This window comes from Parus major, chromosome 4A, assembly GCF_001522545.3.
Source record: "Parus major isolate Abel chromosome 4A, Parus_major1.1, whole genome shotgun sequence".
NCBI classification, from domain to species: Eukaryota; Metazoa; Chordata; class Aves; order Passeriformes; family Paridae; genus Parus; species Parus major.
The window spans coordinates 15,533,055-15,555,402 of NC_031772.1; the positions used below are offsets into that span (position 1 = coordinate 15,533,055).

At 51.6% G+C, this 22,348-nt stretch overlaps 1 protein-coding gene across 2 annotated transcripts; it reads left to right on the top strand.

Annotated features, from left to right (window-relative positions):
- Window positions 1-4,918: 4,918 nt before the first annotated feature.
- GDPD2 (glycerophosphodiester phosphodiesterase domain containing 2) lies at window positions 4,919-22,193 on the top strand. Of its 2 annotated transcripts, none has more exons than XM_015626889.3 (16): window positions 4,919-5,008; window positions 13,633-13,785; window positions 14,820-14,923; window positions 14,994-15,087; window positions 15,268-15,327; window positions 15,665-15,763; window positions 16,154-16,247; window positions 16,674-16,819; window positions 17,299-17,381; window positions 17,861-18,011; window positions 18,567-18,782; window positions 19,642-19,793; window positions 20,131-20,278; window positions 20,490-20,572; window positions 21,012-21,040; window positions 21,348-22,193. In XM_015626889.3, the coding sequence occupies exons 2-16, from the start codon at window positions 13,672-13,674 to the stop codon at window positions 21,398-21,400; spliced, it is 1,626 nt and encodes a 541-aa protein (XP_015482375.1). In that variant the 5' UTR covers window positions 4,919-5,008; window positions 13,633-13,671; the 3' UTR covers window positions 21,401-22,193. The 2 variants fall into 2 exon arrangements, with proteins under 2 accessions (XP_015482375.1, XP_015482374.1); XM_015626888.2 differs by lacking the exon at window positions 4,919-5,008 and adding an exon at window positions 10,775-11,033.
- The last annotated feature ends 155 nt before the right edge of the window (window positions 22,194-22,348 follow it).

The window sequence follows — 22,348 nt, forward strand, 5'->3', positions numbered from 1 at the left end:
CATACCATCAACAGTAGCTTGTACTCCCAGACAGGCCCCTGCAGTCCCCAGAGATTGCCTGAACTCTTGTTTAATTACATGTTGATGAGGCTTATTTCACCTGAATTCTGTATCATAGAATGGTTTGGGTTGTAGGAAACCTTAAAGATCATCTTGCTCCAGCTCTCAGGAAGAACCACACACTGATTTGGCATTAAGACACCAGAGCAGGAAAATTGCCTGATAAAGTCTTCAACACAGCAGCTCCCTACCACAAAACCCATTTCCAGCTCAGGGATCCTCTCACTGAAACTCTTCAATATTAGGGCATATGATTATTTTCAAGAATGATGAGAATTAGATCCCCAATGTGATGAAGGCCCATGAATCAAAAGAGATTGCCTCTCTCCAAGTTGCTAACAGATGCTCAGAATACACAGGAGCACATGATCAGCTAGAGCTGGACTGCACAAGAATCCATCTGAGCCTGCAGCAAGTGCTGTCCTGTGGCTCTGAGTTTGGTTCAGAGCTCCTTCTCCTCCCTCCCCAGCCCTGGAGTGCCAGTCAGACTATCTCATACTTCCCCCCAGGAGCCTTCTCTTTCCTGCATGAAGGCCACTCCAAGGTTTTGGAGAACAGTTTCAGCCTTTTGTTTCTCCAGCAGCATCAGCTGGGACACAGATACCGGTGTTTAGCAATGGTATCCAGTCCCTGCCTCCAGGGGCACAACACATCCACACTCAGGGGTGACACAGAAAGGTAAATGAAGACTTTTACACTTGTGTGAGAAAACTACCTTTGCAATTACTCAGACATATTTCTTTCAAAAAAGCTACACCAGCAAATCTCAGACTGTATGGAGGGAAAAAAATAACTATATATAGGATTGGTTTTAAGTACTGTATTTCTTAATAGATTAAAAACTGAGCTGAGCAAATATACTGCTTAGTGTGTAGGAATGTAAATGGTTTCATCCTGGTAATTTCCAGGCAAGAGCAATCAAGTAATTGATCAAGCGATAATGCATGATGCCCCTTGAAATATAGAAGCTCTGGATAAGAAAAAATCCATTTAATCATTAAGAGCAAATGCTTTCTCTTAATAATCAGTATGATCTGACTTTTGATGCAGTCACCTTGGGAATAAGTATCTCAGTCTGTTTTTTTAAGGCCATGGCAACTTTCCAAAATTGCTTATACTTCTTTCTTCATCTGAAATTTTCTACTCATGTTTGTTTTGAGGCTTTCTATTCAATCAAATCTATAGACTAGACTCAGGTTACAACTTCCTTCAAATAGGGGCTTGGGTCATTGATTTTATTGCTTAATGATAAATTGAAAAATAAAATTACCCAAGAATAAAAGTTTTGTCAATACTTCAGATGTTGGCACTTCCCTCTGCTAATGATAGATTAGCCCATAATCTCTTACTTGTTTAGGAGTATCCTGTTACTGTGAAAGAATGCATTATAAGTATTTCTGCTCATTGTTGACTTTCACTGCAAAAAGTGTTATTTGTTTTGCTAGAATTTATGGAAGTTTCTCTTGTGCCATCTGGCAACCTCATTTGCATGTTTCAGTTTGAATATAGAAGCACCATTAAGTATCCGTTTAAGTTTCCTCAACACAATGCTTTATTTTTATTATCAGAAACTGTTTTCCTTCTGGTCACCAGCAGTAAATCCATATTCTTCCCAGCTAAACATCATTTCACATTCCATTTAATCTCAGATGAGTTTCTTCCTATATACTCAGAATACAATTTAGGATGCAGATGTCAGGGATTTTTGCTTTCAAGCACACACACACACAGCTTCGTTCACAGAAATCAAAACCTGACATCACACCTGACAGTTATGAGGTGCCTGTTGCACAAGCAGGATCCACACCACACATTTCAAGAGGCAGCAAGGGAAGTTTATTGCGTTCAATGCCAACACAGGTTGGCAAAAAGTCCCTTGACTTGGAACACCACCAGGAATGGCCTGTGTTCTTCTACCAAAAAAACCACCCCACCTTTGTTCTCAACAATCCCACCTGCACTCCTCAAGGACTCCCCGTGGTCTATAAAAGGGATAAGCAGGCACTTATCTAAAGAGAACAGGAAAGGACAGCCCTGGAACTTCATTAACACAAGACACTGGGGTAGGAAATTAAAGAGCCAAATTAAAGAACCATCTGGGTTACCAGTCCCCTGCCATTTAGGGAACTACTCCAAATGCTTCATCCCTCTGTAACTGAATGCAATCATGTTCTTGAAGTGACAAAATCACCTAATTTAGCATTTGCAGCCAGGCTGTTACCTGCCACCTCTGCTTAAGTCACAACAGATTTAGAGCAAGTTTGGATTTTTTGTGTTTGTGTTTTGGCATTTGGTGGGGGTGTTTGTTTTGTCATGTGTTTACATGTGTTTTATATAAACAGAAAACATAACACTTATCTAGGCTTCACACAACAGAAAAAAAACCAGAAAAAAGTAATTAGAATATTCCACAGAAATATTAATGGTCACATTACCTAGCTCTGTTAACCAAGTGACTAACACCCAGGAAGGCTCATTCAGAATTTAACATAATATAAAACACCTACATAATTCACACAAAGTAGTGAAACATATATTATTAAGTAAATCCTTCTAAACTGCTGACTATAATTCATTAAGCCAAGAGCCTTGATCTGAGAAGTTAAAACATCCTTAACAATCAACCCCAACGCACCAGTGCCACACAACTCCACCTGCACACAAGGCCCCAGAAACATCCATCACAGCTTTGCAGTTTTATTCCTGTGATATCTTATCACACAACTAAACCTCCCAGCAAACCTTCAGTCACTGCTGCATCCCTGTTGGAGTTTGTTCATTTCAGATTCATCCTGAATGCATTCCCCTGCATTCTCCCTACCATTTTTTAATTTGTTTTGCCAACCAGTACATTGTCTTCTTCCATGCCAGACTTCACATGTAAGAGCTGTCTCAAATACATGCAATACTCACTCTACTTCTGTATAATCCTGCAGAACCCAAAAACAAATCCTGAAAGTGAGAAAACAGCCCAAGTGCCAAGACAAGCTCTCCATGCTGAGCCAGGCATATTCTCAGCTCCCCACAGCCATCTGTCAGTAACTGCACCTGACAAGGCAAGCAAGTGCAAGTACCTGAGGCAACAATCACCTTCCCCTAGCTGTACGTATCCAACAGCTCTAATGCAACGAGGTACAAGTTGTGGTGGTAGCTTCAATGACAGCTGCAAGCTTATGTGTGTCATTTTTCATCTCAACAACAATTTCAGCCATTGAAGGTTCTCTCAGGGCTTACCTGCCACCTAAGACTTTTTTCCCCAGGTGCGCTTCTTTTCCTCGCAGTGCTGGAGTTCAGGACTTCACCAATAAACCCTCCCATTTCAGCATCACCCTGCAGTGATCAAGAAGGGAAATCACCCTCTGCATCAGCTGCACAAATTCTAAACTCACCATGCACCTGTAAAGTCACAGACCAGCCCAGTTCTGCTGAAGAACAGAACTTCTGGGTACTCAAGCACCTTCTTCTGACAAGGTAAGCACTAGAAACAGCCCTTAGATCTCTGCATGTGTCTCATCCACAAAGCACTACACAGGAATGCCTGTAAGCTCTCAGTAAGTATTACTGCATGTGTGCTGCAACACAGGAGACAAGAACTACAAATCTGATTTTATTTCTCAATGCAAAATGCATTCTGTTCTGGACACAGGATGAAATACTTAAATTAACAGCAAAACTCAAAAACAACTTGGAAAAAAGCATAAAAGGGACTTTCATCATAAACTACAATGTGGAGGAAAGCAATTGGCACATTTTTTAAGTGCACAAACTGTAAATGCATGAACTTCAGTGTGAAATATAATAATGAAGCTGGGGAAAAAAGGACTGAAGACACACACACGTGCTGTTTTAAATAAACAGCCTCCAAAATTACTATTTAACTGGTCTTAATAACATCTGAATCTGTAAAGCTTTTACTGACTCAAAGCAATACCCCCTGGAAGCATGACTTTATTCTTCTATCATCATTTCAAATCATTAATTAAAATTTTGTAGGAACAAGCTGGTGGCCTTACAGAAAAAAAAAAAAAAAGAGTTTTCTACTGTATGTTCTAGTAGTAACTTTTCATCTAGAACAGCCCAAACACAATGTCAAGCCCCTCCATATGCTAACAACTATTCCACCTGAAAAAGCAGCAAGGATCTCTTGCATTAGTTTCCAGAGGCTACAAAGGTTAAACTTGAAAATGCTTTCCTCAAAACTGCACAAACACCTTCAGCTGCCTGACACAGACACCTTTGCCCCCCAAAATAAATATCCTGTCTATAAATACTGAATACTGGAAACCACAGGCAGCCTAAAACAAAGCCCCAGAGATACTGATTACATGGGATCTCTGAGAAAATACTGAGGAAAATAATACAAATGCAGACCACTAGCTAGAAATCCCCCACAACCCTTTGCACTAGTTAAAGGGTCAGAAGAAAATTCATACAGTAGCAACTAAAACAGACCATTACAGAAAATCACAGTAAGCATCTATAACACTTAAGAAAATAGATGCTAGACAGTACTAAAGCCTTTCTTCTTCAAAACTGCAATATTTTACCTATATTAAATAATTCAGAAGAGCCTGTACCCAAAGATACTTATGGCTAGAAAATATCTTAAATACATATAAGACAGTAAGTCATAAATTAAAGCAGCCAGGATATTATAGCTAAAATAAATAAAGTCTAATTTATTATTCTAGACCCAAAATGTTATTTCTATAAGTAAAACTTATTACTCTTTTAGTAATGACTTCACTGCAACACAACTGTACCCCAGCCACCTAAGGCTCTCTAAACCCCAGAACTCCACCACATTACTGACCACTCCCTAGCCAGGGCCCTTATATAAACCTACCCTTAGCACAGTTCTGGAGGCTGCTTCTATAAATTTGGCAATGGCAAACAGCTGCTGTTCCCAAACAGTGGAGAGTGTGAAACAAGGAGTTGCTTCTTCCTGGTAAGTGGGGCTGTTTTGGGACTTTTCTTGGTCTCGGGGGTTTCTTTTTTGTGGTTGTTATTGGGGGTGTTTTTTTCAATTTTAGTATTTAATTTAGTAGTTTACATTTACTATAAAACACAGAATGTAGTTACATGCAGGGGAAAGTGGCTTTCAAAGCATCTAATATAATGGATTGTTTCTCTAAAGGCTATAGGATAGGCTCTAATAGCTCTGCAAAGCTCTCTAATAACAACAGCTTGTAGATATTAAGAGAGAAAACACAGTAGCACTGCAAGTACAGTGGGAGTATTAATGACTGCAGCACATTGTGACTCACAGGGCTGTTGCTTACCCTCAAATGAGCTTGTTGAGAGAATAAGAAAGTGATAGTAAAATAGGTGTACAAGAGGACTTTGTTCTCTCTGCCTGGATTTACAGAAAGGATGGAATCCCACGAGTGGTGAGGCTCAGAGGGGATCTGAAGGGACACTCCTTGAGCAAGGACTGACTTCAACCAGGCTCTGTGTCAATGCTTTAATACAAAGCAAGTAGCTAAGGTGCTCAGCAGCTTGGGCTGTACTCTGGCAGCTCCTTGTTACAGTTTGAGGGTTGAGCTTCTCTTTGTCAAGAACTTCAGCTCATTTTTGACATGAATGTTGCTGCAGGATCTCATTCTATCTAGGCAGCTGCTAGCTCCCCACTAATCCTGTAACAAAGTTTGTGGCTTCACAGTGCCATCAGTGAGTGGTAATGACTTCATGGGAGGCTTCTGAAACCATGAGGAGAGAAAGGCAGCTCAAAGCAACAAATCAATTTTGTGCTTCGCAGCCATGACCTAACACAGTGATCTTGCAGCTGCCTTTACATGCTGAAAGGGGAGAAAATGCTGTTCTACAGTGACTATAACTCTGAGCAGAAATTAGATGTGTGGCAGGAGCAAACACTCCACAGTAAATGCTTATCCCAGTGCAAAATTAATGGTATGTCTTAAAAGTTAGTAAATAAGCATTAAAAACCTAACAAAAATGTTTTTGCAGTAGAGCAATGGCAGTAAGTGGCATATAAGCTGTTTTATTGTGTACTGCTTTTGTATTAATTGATATTTGGTGAGGAGAGAAGGAGCTAAACCCACCACGTATTGACAGAGTAAATTTCATATTTTCCTGGATAAAAACCACAAATATTGATCAGAAAGTAACCTAGATCGTTGGTCAAGTGCTTTTCCATGCAGAGCATGTGAAACCAGATCTACAGAATATCAATGTTGTCACATTCAGTAATTTATGCTTACAATTTAACTTCCAGTAAAGTTAATTATCCCTATAGAGGAAATGGACTTACTAGAAAAAACAGTTGTGTTATAATTAAATTAGTTGACTTCCTTTGTATAAATGACACAAAACACAAAGATATGCAGTTAAGATGCAAAATTGCATGCGAGTGTACCCTGTGAGCATATCTTCTGCATCCTAAATTTAATACTTAAGATTTGCCTTCAGTTTGTTATTGTGTGACTTCAGTTAAGTATGTAATAAGGCAATTAGGAAATGACAAATTGCAAACATCTTCAAATTCTAAACTAGTTCAAGTTCCAAAAAGAAAGAGCTGCATGTGAAAAAAACCAAATATTTTGGTCCTTGAAATCATGAATGAAGCATGGCATGTCTTAAAAATCAGGTCTCAGACATAACTATCAGAACCTGATAACAAATTTTTTTCTTTTAATGAAAGCAGGAGTTGCCTGATTGAATTATTTTTGGTTTTTTTCTTTAGATATGACACGGTACTGTGCCTAAAAAAAATATTTCTGAACTATATTTTGTAGTATAAAACTTACTGAACATATTAATTATTGCTTATCCTGACAAGAAGGATTTGGGGATGAGAGACTGGACAGGACCCAGCCATGTGCACTCACAGCCCAGAAAACCAAGTGTGTCCTGGGCTGCAGCAAAAGCCCTGTGGGAGGGGATTCTGCCCCTCTGCTCCACTCTGGTGAGACCCCACCTGCAGTGCTGCCTCCAGCTCTGGGGTCCCAGCACAGGAAGGACATGGACCTGCTGGAGCAAGTCCAGAGGAGGCCAGGAAAATGACCAGAGGGCTGGAACAGCTCTCCTGGGAGGAAAGGCTGAAGACTTTGGGATTGTTCAGCCTAGAGAAAAGAAGCCATCTGGGTGACCTTATTGTGGCTTTCCAGTACCTGAAGGGAGCCCACAAGAAACATGGAGAGGGACTTTTCACAAGATCCTGCAGTGACTGGACAGGGTGAATGGCTTCAGACTGAAAGACAGCAGGTTTAGATTAGATGTCAGGAAGAATGTCTTCACTGTGAGGGTGGCGAGGCACTGGCAGGTTGCCCAGAGCAGCTGTGGCTGCTCCATCCCTGGAAGAACTTGTCAGGTTGGATGGGGGTCTGAGCAACCTGGTCTAGTGGAAGGTGTCCCTACCCCTGGGAGTTGGAACCAGATGGTCTTTAAGGTCACTTCTAACTCAGGCCATTCTATGATCCTATGATCTACTGTGGTCTTGTGTTCTCTGTACCTTAATAAATCTCCATAAACCCTTGAGGGGTGTTAGATTCCTACAAAAACAGTGTGGCTAAACACTGCACTGGTACAGTGCCCAAGCTGAGATCTGCTGTTACTGTGCAGCTTGAACTCTTAACACTCCTTTGCATTTGATCCTCAGGGCTCCCAACACTTATCTCAATTAATCTCAACAGTTAATGATTAACACTCCTGAAAATCTGCTCCATGCTGTCTTCAAGTACTCAGGAAATTAAACCTTTAAGGACCACCCGTGAAAAGTTTGGGTCAAGTGATTTGCCTTGTATCATACAAACTCTGTGATAAGAGCTGAAATAAGTACAGTCATCCACAGAGGTTTTTCCTCAAGATGATGAATACGCTCACAATCTGCATTCCTGATCTCCTTAACTAAGCCCACTTCTGGAGGGCAAAAAAATCCGATTCAAAGCTTGTTCACCACAGACTTTAATTCTTTATAAGCATCTGGCCTTTAGGAAGAGAAATTGAGACTAGTGTCATCATCATCATACACCCTCCCCTTAAGGAGGCAATTTGTCTGATTAGTTCTTTCAAATAACTTTTTTTCTTTACCGAGAAGCAATGACTTTAGCTTCATGATGGAGATTATTGCCTTGGTCTATCAGTTTATGTAGGACTGCTACTAGCCTAGGTGGAAGCAGTCTGTGCCAGTGGCTTTTAAAGTGTTAACAGCAGAGAAATGGTGAAACTCTGATTTTTTTGCTGTCTATTGCAGGCTGAGAGAGTGTGAAATAATATTACACAAACCTGTATTGCCTTCTCCTTTTATTCCTGGTCCTGGGTCCTAGAGGAGATTACGTGTAGGGAAGAGTCCATCTTTAAAAGCAGTATTTCTTGTAGACTGTGTGCAGAATAGTGAAAACAGAAGTAACTGAAATAATGGTTTTTCTTTTTTTTTCTGAAAAAAACTAGTTTGTGACCAGTTCAGTGGACAAACAGGAAGTTATTCAGTCACATGTGCTGAAAATACCAGCTCTACCCACCAAGTACAGAGTCTAGGGAGATAATTTCATCTGCACTGTAGTACACTGACATAACTTTGCTTACTTAGACCGTTCCTCTCTAATAAAAACACAGAGAGGTGTTTTTATTATTTTCCCATAATCTAAAAGAACACTCACAGATAACACCTTCACAAGTGAATTCAGGACACAAACTCTATTTACATCAATGCAACACTTGATGCTGCATGTGAGCTCATTCAACTGTGTTGACAGGAACATTATTTTCTGTCTTTTTACCAGCTAATTCTGGTGCCTCTGACTTCGTGGTGAGACAGGCAGAGCTAAGCCAGCTTGGTTATACACTCCCGTTGTTAATTTTAACTGTCCATCTGCGACTTGGCTCCTGGAGATCAGTCTTAGCTGACTAAGGGAAGTGGATGTCGACGATGCCCGTGTTTAAGTCAGTCTGCTGGGCTCGGTGTCGCACCCTCGAGCCGAGCTCTGTCCTCTGGGTATAAAATCTGAGCTCGGCTCTGTGCTTTGGGTGTCATCCCTGGGCTCAGCCCTGTCCTTTGGGTCGCACCCCCGGGCTCAGCGCTGTCCTTTTGGAGAGACCCGAACCTCCGGCACTCCCTCAGCAGCAGCGCGGGCCGAGGTCGCCGTCTGGCGGCCCCACAGCGGCAGTGCCGGCAAGGGGCTCTCCCCCGTGCCAGTACCCAGCATGGCGCCCGCCCCTCACAGCCGCCGCTATGAGGCCGCTGCCCTGCCTCAACAGGGCGGCCTCACGTGGCGGGGATTCGGGCACGGCTCCGCTCGGCCCAGCCCCGCTCCCGGCCCCACAGCGCCGTGCCGGCCGGGCCGGGCCGCGCTGCTGCCCCCGTGTGGGCAGAGGAGCCGCTGCAGGCCCGGGCCCGGGCGCCCCGCCGGTCTCCGGGATGGGGCTCCCTGCAGAACGCCGGGCGGGAACAGCGTGGCTCCCGCGATGGGCCCTCGCCCGGGGGAGCCGCCTGTCCCGCTGCTCTGCGTGCCCGGGGCGCCTCTTCCATAAGCTTTGCCTCGCACCGCTAAAATCAACAGCTTTTTGATCTCCCGGAGCTCTGCTGCAACTTCGCCTCCTCCAGTATCACCTTGGTTTCTTTATTCATGCTCGGTTTTCCTCTACACACTGCCTAAGATGTTTCTTGGCTGAAGTGATCCTTCGCCTCCTTAAAACCTGCAATCCAATCCCTGACAGGCAATCTTCTACCCCATAAAATGGGCTCTCTGCATCCCAGGGCATTCCTGGGGCACAGGTGCCCAGGGAAGGCTCGTGCCCACAGCTTTGCTCTTCCGTGCGGCAGCGCGGCTCATCTGTGTCAGAGTCGGCAAAACACACGGATGCGGGAGCTGAACACTGCCAAACTGCTCACATCGGACAACATCTAGGATGAAGGGCTGCTTGCTTGTCTGAATGATATTCTCGGCCATTGCAATGCTTTCAGTTTACTGCTTTGGGTGCAGAGCAATGGGTGTTTCTCCACTGTGCTAAGACCTTAATCAGCCCATTTCATGGAGCCGTTCAAGGAGTTGTGCTGAAGCTGTTAGCAGTAGTGTGGAGCACGATCAAGTGAGGGCTGAGTTTGTGGCTGAGGCTTCTGCCTAAATTGGCAGTTGCTATGTCACTGCAGAATGCCATCACCTCCCCGTAAACCTCAGGTCCTTTGCAAATGGCAGAAGATCAGAGGGGTCCCCTGAGATCACAATGACGGATCAACTCAGTGATGCAGGAAAGTCTGAGTGCCCATCGTGCATCCATCTTGCCAGGAGCTGAGACCTGGAGCAGAGGGTGGGGGGACACAGCTGTGCTGTGCCACAGGGAGGGAGGGGGAAGATGGAAGGCATCAGCCTTCAGGTGCCATCAGGCCTGTCTGGAGCCTCTTTTCATCTGCTGCTTAGCAAACTTCAGATGCAGTGGTTCGGAAGGATTTCTCTCGGCTCTAGGCAAGAAAAGCACTTTTATACTTCTGTGCTTCTGCCTTCAAAGCATGCCCCGGTGTGTCCGCCGCGCCAGGCGTAATGACCTGAGCTGTGTCTGTTCGGGCCTCCTCTGCCGGGAAGGGAAAAGCCCCCTTTTGTCCGGGGGGCTCCCACAGCCCCTCGCTCAAAGGCGCGGCGATGCACGAAGCTCTGCCTCCATCTCCCGGGAGCTCTCCCTGGAGTCTCCGTCTGCCTGGACGTGGGCTGCCTGCAAACTCCTTTGCGCTGCGACGCGTGACGGCCCCGGGGCCCCTTCCCCCTCTCCCCGCGGCTGCATCGGGGCCGGCGGGGCCCGCCCTGACCCCGGCCCGGCCCCCCGCTCCTCTCCGCTCCGCTCGCAGTCTGCCCGCCTCTGCCGGCCTGTGCGGACCTGCCGGGCCGCCCCGCCGGGCCAGGGGCACACCCAGCAGGGTGTGAGCGCAGCGGGAGCCGAGTGCTGGCACGCATGGGCCCGGGGAGAGGCAGCCCCGCGCTCACCTGGCCCAGCCGCGGGAGCCCGACAGCCGCGGGGAGCAGGTATTTGGTCCCGGGGTGGCTGCCCCGGCCGTGGGGATGCTGTCCTGCGCCGCCAGAGCTGGCAGGGCGGCATGGGGAGGGGGTGATCATCCCGGCTCTGCGGGAAGCTGAGGGGGGAAGGACGGGGGTTGCCCGTGTTGTTCCCACGCTCTGGAGAGCAGGAACGGGGAGCCCAGGACCGGCTGCCCGGGCATGAGACCGAGAGTGGGGGATCTGGGCCTGCCTGTGCTGCTCTTGCTGTTTTGGGGTCACGCTGTGCCCCATGCTGAGCCCATGTTCTCTCTCCGTCTGACGAGGAACGGGAACAACGGGGTTAGGCACCAGCTCCTGCTGATCTGCCCGGTGGCACACAGCCTGGACTGGCTCAGCTCGGCTCCTCCACAACACGGTCCTCTTGATCTGCATATGGCCACCTGATTGTCCTGTGCGACCCCCCCCTGGGGCACAGGGGTCCTTGTGAGGCTGCCAGCACACGCTGCCGTGTCGGTGACTGTGGCCATGGGTTTGTCACCCCTTCAGACTCCCTGTGCCTCGCACACTAGGGCTGTGAGTGTGCCGTAGGGGTTGTTTGCTGGGAGCTAAAGGAGGCGTCCTTCCAACCATGATGGACCCCCAGCATCCACTCTGCTGCTCTCCCGCTGGAGCAGAAGCTGAGCAGGGTCTGGTGCATGCCTATCCCTGCTCTGTCTGGGATGTGTGCTCTGCACAGGGGTGTTGTGCCACAACCGCTGATGCTACTGCTGCACTCTGAGCTGGAGAACAGGGTGGCATTTCCCCTCCAAACCCTCCAGACAGCACCGTTGGGGCAGATTTGTGACCAGTCCTGTGCCACTCTCTGCCAAGCTCCAGTCTTGGCAGCAACTGGCCTTTGGAGCAGCTGAGTGCAGAATTGCAGCTGGTGCCCACAGCCACTCCTCCTTACTGTGTACCCTGTGTGGGAGCCTGCCAGGAGCTGCTGACACCAGTGTTCTGCCCATGTGAGCAGTGACAGGGGACAGGGTGACTCCAAGTGAAGGCTGCCTGAGCCACTGGTGCCTGGTGGAAGTGGTGACCATGGTTCTGGTGACAGCAGGGGCATGAGCCTGCAGGCAGAGCCTCTGGGCATCAGGAAGGAAAATATCTGGACCCATGGTTTCCTGTACTTGCGTTAAGACTGACTCCTTTGGTGGCATCACTGAGTGGGTCACAGCTGCTGGTGCGGTGCCTGCATGGTGGAGGGGGCAGCGGATGTGGGGCTCTGTTTCACTGTTCATCATCCTCTGTGCCTTGGCTGGCTGGACCTGCTGATAGCAGCCCCCTGGACATCCCCCAGCCTGCAGAAGCTGCCTGACCAGGGATGGGGTCCTGCTCTCAGGGTGGCACCTGCCTGTACGTGACCCTGTGCTCTGTGTGGGTGCTGGGGAGGACTCTGCACCCTGGAGACCCCCTTAGTGGTGGTATTTAGGAGCAAGGTGACAGGTTGGGATTACAGGGGGAGACCAGGCTGACCTTGGCCACAGCCAGAGCATGGCAGAACTTCTCTGCTCTGGCTGGCTGGGCCAGGGAGGACCTGGACTAGCTCTGTTCCCTCTCTCCACGGCCCAGGTTGGAATGGGACACAGCTCTAGGAGGCACACCATTGCCTCCAATATTGGAAAGGATGTGGCTGGTAGGATGTGGTCAGCTGGCTCTCATGCCTGCCTCAGTGAAATTAGAGCCAGGCATAATCTGCAGGGTGATAGTGTTGCATAGTGTGCCTGGCCTGTTGGGGAGGGTGGGGTGAGGAGGAGGAGCAGCTCCGCAGCACGACAAGCAATAATAAAGATGGGATTTCTCTGGATGATTGAGGAAGACCTTGTTTTGGGCTCCCTGCTTCTTCCAGCCAAACACCAAGAATCTGGGGATCACAGCAAAACATCCTGGCTCTCTCTCCCCTTGCCAGTGCTTGAGGAACTCAGAGGTGGTCCTGCTCCAAGGACCAGTGACTGTAGAAATGGGTTCCCTCACAAGCACTTGGACCAAAGCCATCCAGTGCCTGCTCAGCTGCAGCTCCTCCAGCCACACTTGGGACTCCTTGGTGTGCAGGTTGAGCTAAGGGGCTGCCAGGATGGTGCTGCATCAGCAAGGACCTGGACTCAGGGATCAGAATGGGAACTTCCCAGGCTGTTTCCTGTACCCCCAGCTGCAAGCAGGAGCCCCAGACGGTGGCATGGCGCTGGACAGTCCTTGCAGGTGTGAAGCCTGAGTGCAGTGTTGCTGTCAAGCTGACTGGCAGGGCTGCTTGCCCCTGGAGCCTGCACAGTGGTCCTGGCTCCCCAGCAGAATGCTGAACCCTGGGCTGGGGAGCAGGCCCTGTTCCCTGCCAGCTCCGGGCTTGCTGCAGCTTGTTGGCTAAAGGGTCCCAGCACAGCCTGCTGAACAGGTTGGGCTGCACCCGGTGCTGCCTCTTCCCCTGGCACCATGCCTTGCCTGGGGACACAACCAGCAGCCCCACGGTGTCCCAGCACTCTGGGCCACCTGCCAGGGTACCTGGACACAAAATGCTACGGTGCTCCATCCCCTCGGGGTGGGGTGGTATGCTGGGCAGCCTGTGCCAACACACTGTGTGTATCCTCCGCAGGACACCTGACCTTTGCTCGCTCTGGGACAGTCTGCTGCTATGGCAGACCCCCCTGGCTGCTGCTCTGCCTGTGCCACCTGCCTACTCTGCCCCTACAGCTGCCAGTGGATCACTGCCAAGAAGGAGAAGAGGAAGGGCCTGAGAACCACTAAGGTGATACCTGAGTGATGCTGAGGCCCTTTTTGGGAGTCTTAGAGCAGTGGCTGGGATGGGGTAGGGCTCTGGCTGGGATGCTCAGCCCAGACAGTGATCTGCTGACCTCTTGCTGCTCCTGCTACCCAGGGCTGAGCCCCAGGAAAGCTGGGGTGCACCCTCACTGTCCAGGAACTGCTCTAGCCTGGAGAGGTGAGAGTGTGAGCTGTGCTCCTCCTGGGTGACAGAAAGGGTAGAGCAGCATTAGTGTGCATCTGCAGCTCTTGCACGTGCCTGGAGCAGGGCAGAGCCCTAGGGCTGAGGTGGCAGCAGGTCCTGGGGCACCTGGCCAGGCACGTGGGAGACACAGTTCCTGGGCTGGGTGCGGCCCCACCAGGAGGGTGTCCCCAGCAATTTGTAACCTGGGAGTGGTGAGGCCCTGGGATTTTCTGAGGTCTCCGACTCCCATGGGAGTGGCCCTGCTGCTGCTTGTCCTGTCTTGCCTGGAATGTACAAATAAGTCGGGGTTGCTAGGTGTCCTCTGGCACCTGTGGCACCCCTCACGTCCCCCACACACGTGGGACTAGTGCCTGGGGACAAGGTAGCTGGACCCAGTCTGCAGACTCACCACTACAGTGGCAGTTCTGAGGCCATGCACCCCTCTTTGCCCAGCCCACAGATCATCCAGCTAGAAGGGAATGAGACCTGGCTCCCTGCCCCTTCTTCTGTCCAAAGTCCCAGCCTGTTCCCATGGAGTGCTGCATGGCAAAGGAGGCAGTCTTGCCACAGGGGCTATCCTCCCCAGGCTGCCTTAGGCAGATTTTTAGTTTGTTGTAGGACATGCTGATCCATCTTTCTGTAGAAAAGGTCCAGACAAAAGAGCCAGCCAGGGTAGATCTGACCCTTCTCCATGGGGCAGCTCAGTGCCTGGACCCCTGGGCCAGTACCTGCTGTGACCCCTGCTGCTGGCTGGGTGATACCCAGGGATCTCAGAAGCCTGGCTGGGGGCTAGGTGCCTTGAGGGTATGTGTATAACTCTCATCTCTGACTTTCAGTATGACTGCAGCTGGTTCATTTTCCTCTTCTGCGTCTTTCTCTTCACGTTGGTGTGGCTCTACTTCGCTATCATCATCCTCAATGATTTCCACAACTTCAATGAGTGAGTAGGATCCCACATCCATTGTTCCCCACGTCACCCCTGCCCCTCTGACCCTCCCCTTTGCTGGCAGGTTCATCTTCAGGCAGAGGAAGCTGTGGCTAGACTGGTCCCTGGTCCTGCTCATAGCTACAGCTGTGCTGATCAGCTACTCGTCTGTGCTGCTGGTGAGCCCCCCTGATCCTGCTGGGCTGGGGGGAATGGATCTGTGCTGAGCACAGGCTGCCCTGTGCTGGGAGGAGCCAGGTCAGCCTGAGCACGGCCAAGCTTCTGTGGCTGAGTCCTGTGCCCTATGAGGGGTGGGGTGTGGGGTACAGCCCAGCTCTGACAGCTCCTTGCTCTTGCAGATCCTGGCTTTGTGCTTGCAGCTCTGTGGCCAGCCCTTGAAGCTTCACTGGGTGCACAAGGTGAGAGACTAGGGGAGATGGTGCCTGCCCTGGCTGCCCTTGCACCTTCAGAAGCTGGGACCAGCCTAGTGGGGCTGTATATGGCTGCTGTGTCCCCACTGAGTGGCTGTGTGTGGCCGCTGAGCTGGGCTGCAGCTCGCAGTTCCTCAGCCACGTGTCTTTGGGATGGGAACATTCCCAGTGCTCAAAGCATCGAGCGCAGAGCTCAGCTGCAAACCCAGATGGGGAAAGCAGGGTATCAGGGCTTGCAGGGCTTCATAAGGAAGGGATGAGGAGAACTCTGCCTGGCCTGCAAGGTGCTGTGTGCTCCCCTAACTGCCCTGTGCGTGCCCCACAGGTCCTGCTGATCCTTACTGCCCTGGTGGTGGCTGCAGCCTTCACAGGGCTGGGAGTAAAGTGGGCGGAGGAGTGGAAAAGTGCTCGTATCTCCCTGCAGGTGAGTCACCTCCATGGCAGGGACTCCCCCACTGTACCCAGTGCCCGGCCTGTGGGGTTGAGCTGAAGGGTGCTCATTGAAGCCCCCAGCACAGCTGTATGCACTGGGGGTTAATTCCCAGTTAATTCCCTTGACTTCTGCTGCCTTGCCAGGTAAGGTGCTCCTTCTACCCCTGCAGTCCTGCCTGAAGCAGCTGCCAGACTGATGAATGGTGGCTGGACTAGAGCAGGGGGTCTGTTCTGTCCCCCAGGAGCCTGTTCCTCCCTCCCTGGCACTGTGGATCTTCGAGCAGTACTGGCTGCAGGGGCAGATCCCTGGCATTGGAGCCATGTGTATTTTGGGGACAGAGACTGGTGCTGGCTGACACCCTGTGTTTTTTTGCCTGTCCAGGCAACAGGTCCTTTTCTGCACATTGGAACTGTGGGGGGAATGACGCTCCTTGCCTGGCCCCTGGCCAGCTTCATCTACCGCACCCGCAGTGCAGGTAATCCCCCTCCAAGGTCTCCACTTGTCCCCTTGGCTGGTGCCTGCTTCCTTCCACCCAGCTGAGCAGCACTGTTGGCAGAGTGGTGCTCAGGGAGTACCAGTGCAGTGGGAACAGGTCTCCAGTGGGGTAGTAATGCCTGCTCTTGGTTGCTTCTCACAAACAGCCCTTGTCGCAGCTTCAGCCCTCCCTGCTTTGCAGCTGAAGGACGGCTGCAGGTGGCAGTGCTGCCAGAAGTTCTGAGTTGGGCAAGGGCATGTGGTGGGCCAAGAGTAAATCTGCAGTGTTCCCGAGGCTGTGGATGCAATGTTTGACCTAGGGCAATGACAGGTTAATGCCAGGTGAAGCAGCCTTGGCTTACTCCTAGTGACCTGCAAAATGCTTCCTCTGTACCTCATCCCCTTCAACTTCTGTCTGTGCCTGCAGGTCTCAAGGTGTTTCTGCTGCTCGTGTACTGTGCAGCAATGATTGCACTATACCTGGCTCCCCTGGGAATCACCTCCCCTTGCATCATGGAGGAGAACCAGCTTCCCCCCAAGCCAGCCCTAGTTGGCCATCGAGGAGCACCCATGGTGAGTGACCAGCACCCTGGCAGTGGTCAGGGTGGATGGGGCAGGCTGCTCCACTAGGAAAAGCCAGGCTGTGCCTGGGGCACAGATCCTTGTGGTCACAGGCCAGGGTGAGCTCTGGCCAGCCTAGAACATGGTATCCCCACTGCAGCCAGGGCAGCTCTGGCCTGGAGGATGGGTGAGCACAGGGTAAGGAGGGGATGCAGCAGCTGCAATACAGAGCTGCTTCCTGAGCACCAGGAGCATGCAACTCTGAGCAGAAAGCCTGGCTGTGTAGAGTGGGCCGGGGAGCAGGGACAAGACAGGCCCTGGTTGTCTATTGCCAGTCCTTTTCCATCCCTCACCATGCCCAGGTCACCCCAGTCTCATTGTGGTTGCCCTAGAGCCCAGCCAAGCTGCTGGGTGCATCCAGGCAGGATGAATGCCTGCCTCTTACCCCATCCTGCCCGTGCTCTCTGCACTAACATCATTCCTTTTTCCAGCTGGCCCCTGAGAACACCCTCATGTCACTCCACAAGGCGGTGGAATGCGATGTGCAAGTCTTTGAGACAGACGTCATGGTGAGGTAAAGGGGCTCAGAGGGAGGAAGGGGTCTGTGTATCCTGGGATGTCACCTCCCACAGGGGGCATTCTGGAAGATACCTGGAGGACTTAAAATAGCCTGCATTTGGAGGCAGCCTGTTCAAGGGGCTCTGCCACTCCCACCCTCCCAGTGTGGGACTGGCTCCAGCTTGGTGTCCCAATGATCTGGGGGAGGTACTGAGTTTCTGTCCTCCTCATACAGATTGCCTTCCAGGGAGGGAGGCAACATCAGGGGAGGAAAACAGACCCTGGCTCCAGTTCATCGCATGTAATCCTGTTACTGGGACAGCTCTCAGAGTGCAAGGAGCTGCTTGGTTGCTGGCTTGGTCTCTAGGTGTAAAGGGCCAAGAATTAGGGTGGGGGTTACTTTAGCAGGTGGCTGGGAGGGGCTAGAAATGCCAGGGCAGGGGTAGGAGACAAACAGCGTACTACACATGGCTATCTTCTGTGTTCCTTTGCCAGTGCTGATGGGGTCCCATTCCTCATGCATGATGAGGAACTCACCAGGACCACCAACGTGCAGGCTGTGTTCCCTGAGAGGGCTGCCCTGAACAGCACTGCCTTCAACTGGACAGACCTCCAGCAGCTGGATGCTGGCAGCTGGTTTCTAGAGGTCAGGAATATCCTTAGGGTGGCTGGTGAGGAATGGGTTCATTTTTGGTGAAGCATTAGCCCTGCCCTGGGGCTCCAGAACTTTTCCTCTGGATCACTGGTCCTAGCAGACACCTGGACAGGGTGCAGAGGGCTGCACAAATCACTGCACCAGCTTGGGTGCAGTTATGCCCCAAGCTGGGGTTTGTTCTGACTCCTCAGCTGAGTCATGGAGGAGGCTGCTTTGAGAGGGGATGTCTCCTGTTTGCTCTGAGCTGCACAGCCTGCCTGGGCTTGAAGGCAGCTGTGGCCAGGCTCTTCCCAAAAGGTGACTAAGTACTGCTGAGCAGCTTTGAATGCCCACAGGTGTTGAGGCTGCTTGAATTCTGTTGTTAGTGGGGAGAAGGGTAGAGGTGCCCACGGATGTACATAGGGAGGTTCCCTGTGCCTGTTTGCTCTGGAGAGCACATGGAGAGGCCGGTGCAGGAAGCTGAGGGTCAGAGACAGGCACCAGTTTGGGATGTGGAAGCTTACAGGTGGTGTGCATGTGATGACTGCCCCTCTCTCACCCTTGCAGCGGAGACCATTTCCCACTGTGCAGAGTCTTTCCCCTGGTGATCGCAAGGAGGCAGCTAAACAGAGGATCCCATCCCTGGGACAGGCTCTAGAGGCAGCCAAGCAGAGCAACATCTCCATCATGTTTGACCTTCGGCCTGAGAACCACAGTGACTACCAGAACTTTGTCAATGTCACCCTGGGAGTGATTTTACAGTCAGGCATCCCGCTGCAGCAGGTGAGCTGGTCACCACCCCACCCCTGCCAGGTCCTGCTGTCACACCCCTGCCGTGGTGGGAGGTGCCCTGCCAGCCACACTGACACCCCATACACCAAGTGATCCCTGCTGGCAGCCCTGCCCACGTGTGGGGTTCTCTAGCTAGAAGTTGCCAGTAATTAGGATTTAATGCCTACAGCTTCAGACCCCTCCAAATACTTCAGACCCCTCCAAATACTTCGCTTTCCCAGCACTGGCCACCCTGGTGTGTGTGTAAACAATGACTCAGTCTAGGGAGGAGACCAACACGGCCAACATGAGCAGGGATACAATGCTGTGGCTTCCACTTCCCCACACTCCACCACACCTCTCCCTGCAGCTCTTGGACTCCTGCTCACCCTCCTGTGTTCTCTTTATGCTTCATCCAACCCCTGCAGCACAGGATATGTGCTGCCCTCAGGAGACAAAGCAGCACTCAAATCACCTTTCTTGGCCTTATGGGAATGCAGAGCAGGAGGGGACATAGGAAAAAGGCTTCTACTGTAGTGCTGATCCAAGGTGCATTCTTGCTGCAGAGTTTGGGATGAATGGATTCACTTGAGCCATTCAAGGACCCTGAAAGGACTTAACTCTTGCAGATTTCCTAGGCTAGAACTGGTTTCTCCCTTCAGCAGGACCTGTGCTTATTTCTTGGCTGGGGCAAGCTCTTAGGGGACTGTCCTGGCTGAGATCCTCATGGAAGAGCTGAGTGTGGAGATGGGGGGCAGGAAGCAGCTGTTTAAGCAGGCCGTGTGGACCTCGACGTGCAAGGGAATATTGGAAAGAGAGCAAACTTTTTGGAGTACCTCTCCTCTGCATGTGCTCTCTGGCTCTTGTCTAGGTCCTGTGGCTTCCAGATGGGTTCAGGGAAGATGTAAAACAGCAGGCCCCAGGTGTCCAGCATGTCTATGGCCGGAAGAGACTCGAGAACGAGAAGGAGCCAGAGCTGCATGTCAATCTGCCCTACCAGGACATGAGCTCTGAGGAGATCAGGTGAGAATTCTTTGTCCAAGTACCTGGGAGTTGTTGGAGTCTGGGGACTGTCCCAGTTGCCAGCAGAGGTGAGGGTGCTGAGTACTGGTGTGCTTCCAGGAAGAGCTGGGTGTGTGCCTTGTGAACAAGTGTCCCTATCAGGAAGGGCTGGTGCAGAGGAGGGAGCTGGCTGCAGTCCTCTGCCCTGCCAGCAAGTCTGCCCTCAGTCTGGATCTCCAGACAGTCACTCCATGAGGCTGCAAATGCTGGATCATATCCCAAATACACAGCCTCTTTTGGCTGTGCAGAGTGTGGTGGCACCCTGCTGTCTGCTCTGACCACGGCTGTCCCCATGCAGGCAGTACCGCCAGGACAACATCTCTGTCAACTTGTATGTGGTGAACCAGCCCTGGCTCTTCTCAGTCCTGTGGTGCTCAGGGGTGAGTTCTGTCACCACCAACGCCTGCCAGGTGCTGAAGGAAATGAAACACCCCATCTGGCTGCTTGTAAGTGACCCCTTGTCCTTCACCCTGCCCCACAGCCCCGTGTCCCAGGGATTTGTGGGTCCCTTTCTGCAGGAGCCCTGTGCAGCTGCCTTGTGGGTGACTTCTGCTTGCTGCTGTACTGGCATGGGAACATGTGACCCTTCAGAAGGGGTTGGTGGCACAGCACACCACCCCTAGCTGGTGTTCAATGGCTTGTCTCGTTGCCTTGCAGCCCAGCAGCACATACTTCATGATCTGGATCGTTGTAGACTGCGTTTCCTTCCTTATCATCATCTGGGCCTTCGTCTTGATGAAGTAGGTTTGATCTCTTTCCCCCTCCCGAGGCAGGCCTGTTGGGGGAGGTTGTAGTGTGCCCTGGGTGGCTGGTGCAGACCCAAACCTGCTGCCACCCCTCTTTGGATTCAGATCCTGGAGGTGTCCTCTCCTGTCCAGCTAAGTAAGACAGAAGTGTGTGGAGGCAACTTTCATCTCCAAGCTGCAGCTGAAAGTCTGCCCTGACCCTGCCTCAAGCTGCTGGATGCCTTAGTTCACACTTCCTAACCCACTCTGCACCCCAGGGCCTGGTGGGCTGAGGCTGGGGGATCCTGGTCCTGCTCCTTTTTACCAGTGCTGCAGGCACTGAGAGCAGTTCCTGCTGGGACTGCGGGGCCCCACAGTTTCCAGCTGGCAGCTCAGGGAAGGGAATGGTGAGACCAGACTTGCATGCTAACATCGACCCTATTCCATCTCCTAGGAAATGTTCCCACAGAAGACGGCCGGCGGGTGAGTGCGCATGGAACGGGAGCTCCCCTCCCCTGGAGCCAGGCTCTGCCTGTGGGACTCTCCCTGACAGGCAGGCAGCTTTCTCAAGCCAAACGTGACTGAGTGGTTTGGGATGGCTGGGGGAGGGAAGGGAATCCCAGCCCAGGGAGTTCCTCCTGTCCTGCCCTTAAGAAGCAGCCCTGTGGGACAGCACTAAGGAATCCCACATTCCCCATATATCCTCAAACCTGCTTTTCAGGCTACTCCGCCTGTCGCTGCGGGATTCTGGCTGCCCACAATGACTGGTTTTTTTTCTCTGTCTCCTCAGAGTCTGAGACGGATGTGCTGCTCACAAAGATCAACAGCTTGATGCAGGAGTGACCCCTCTTGCCTGTCAGCCGTGGGGAGAGGCAGCCAGAGCCCTGCACAGCAGGGAGCACTCCTCAGGCCAGCTTCGAGGCTCCTTTCCTTTTCAGACTCCTTCCTGAGCCTCCCTTCTACCGTGGCCTTCCTGGCTCCTTTCATGGTGCTCAGCTGCCCTCAGCTGAAAAGACTTGGAACTGAGTTGTCATTTCCCACTGGTAGCAGGGAACTAAAGCTTTGCAGGGGTGGCCTAGGGGCAGAATACCCAACAGTGCTGGAGCTGAGACCTCTCCCTTGGGGTTTGGACAGGAGCAGGGATTTGGGTTGCTCTTTGGTGCAGGGGAAGAGCTGTCTGTGCCTGTTGTCAGCACCTCTGCAGCCAGTGATGGGACACCTGGTTTTAAGGGCTGTTCCCTTGGGGGCTGCCCTGTCCCGCGGCTTGAGGAATAGGAAGCGGGGTGTGGAGTGGCTTTTCACACAACAACGGGGAAGCCGAGCTCTTCACCCTGCCATCCTGGACAGAAATCCTGTCCCTGCTGCTGCTGGCTTCATGTTCACGGGACAGGGTCCTGGCACTCCAAACAGCAGTTAATGCCTGTTGCTCGGGAGAGAAAAGGCTGGGGGTGGTGGGTGTCAGGGGCTGGCAGGACCGCGCTCACGCTCCTGCTGCTGCTGCAGGGCAGCAGAGGGAGCGGTGGGACTCGGCATCGGTCACGGTGCGGCAGGGCCTTGAACAGGGAGAAGGGTTATCGGGTCAGTCTGACTTGTTGCTGTCTATTTATGTCAATAAAGCAGAGGAGCGGCAGACAGAGCCCGCAGGGGTGCGGTGGGCATGCCTGTGTTCTCCCTTCCGCGCCTTTCCCGGCCGGCGGCGCTGCCGGCCCGGAGAAGGAGCCGGCGCAGCCCGGACGGTACCGGCCCGGGGCGGGCTCGTTCCGCGGCGCCTCCGTGCCACCTACTGACGGC

Coding starts and splice junctions, on each gene's coding strand:
- GDPD2 (XM_015626889.3), top strand. CDS start 13,672: ATGGCAGACCCCCCTGGCTGCTGCTCTGCCTGTGCCACCTGCCTACTC. Junction 18,012..18,566: donor CTGGCAGCTGGTTTCTAGAG/GTCAGGAATATC, acceptor TCACCCTTGCAG/CGGAGACCATTTCCCACTGT. Junction 20,573..21,011: donor TGGGCCTTCGTCTTGATGAA/GTAGGTTTGATC, acceptor TCCATCTCCTAG/GAAATGTTCCCACAGAAGAC.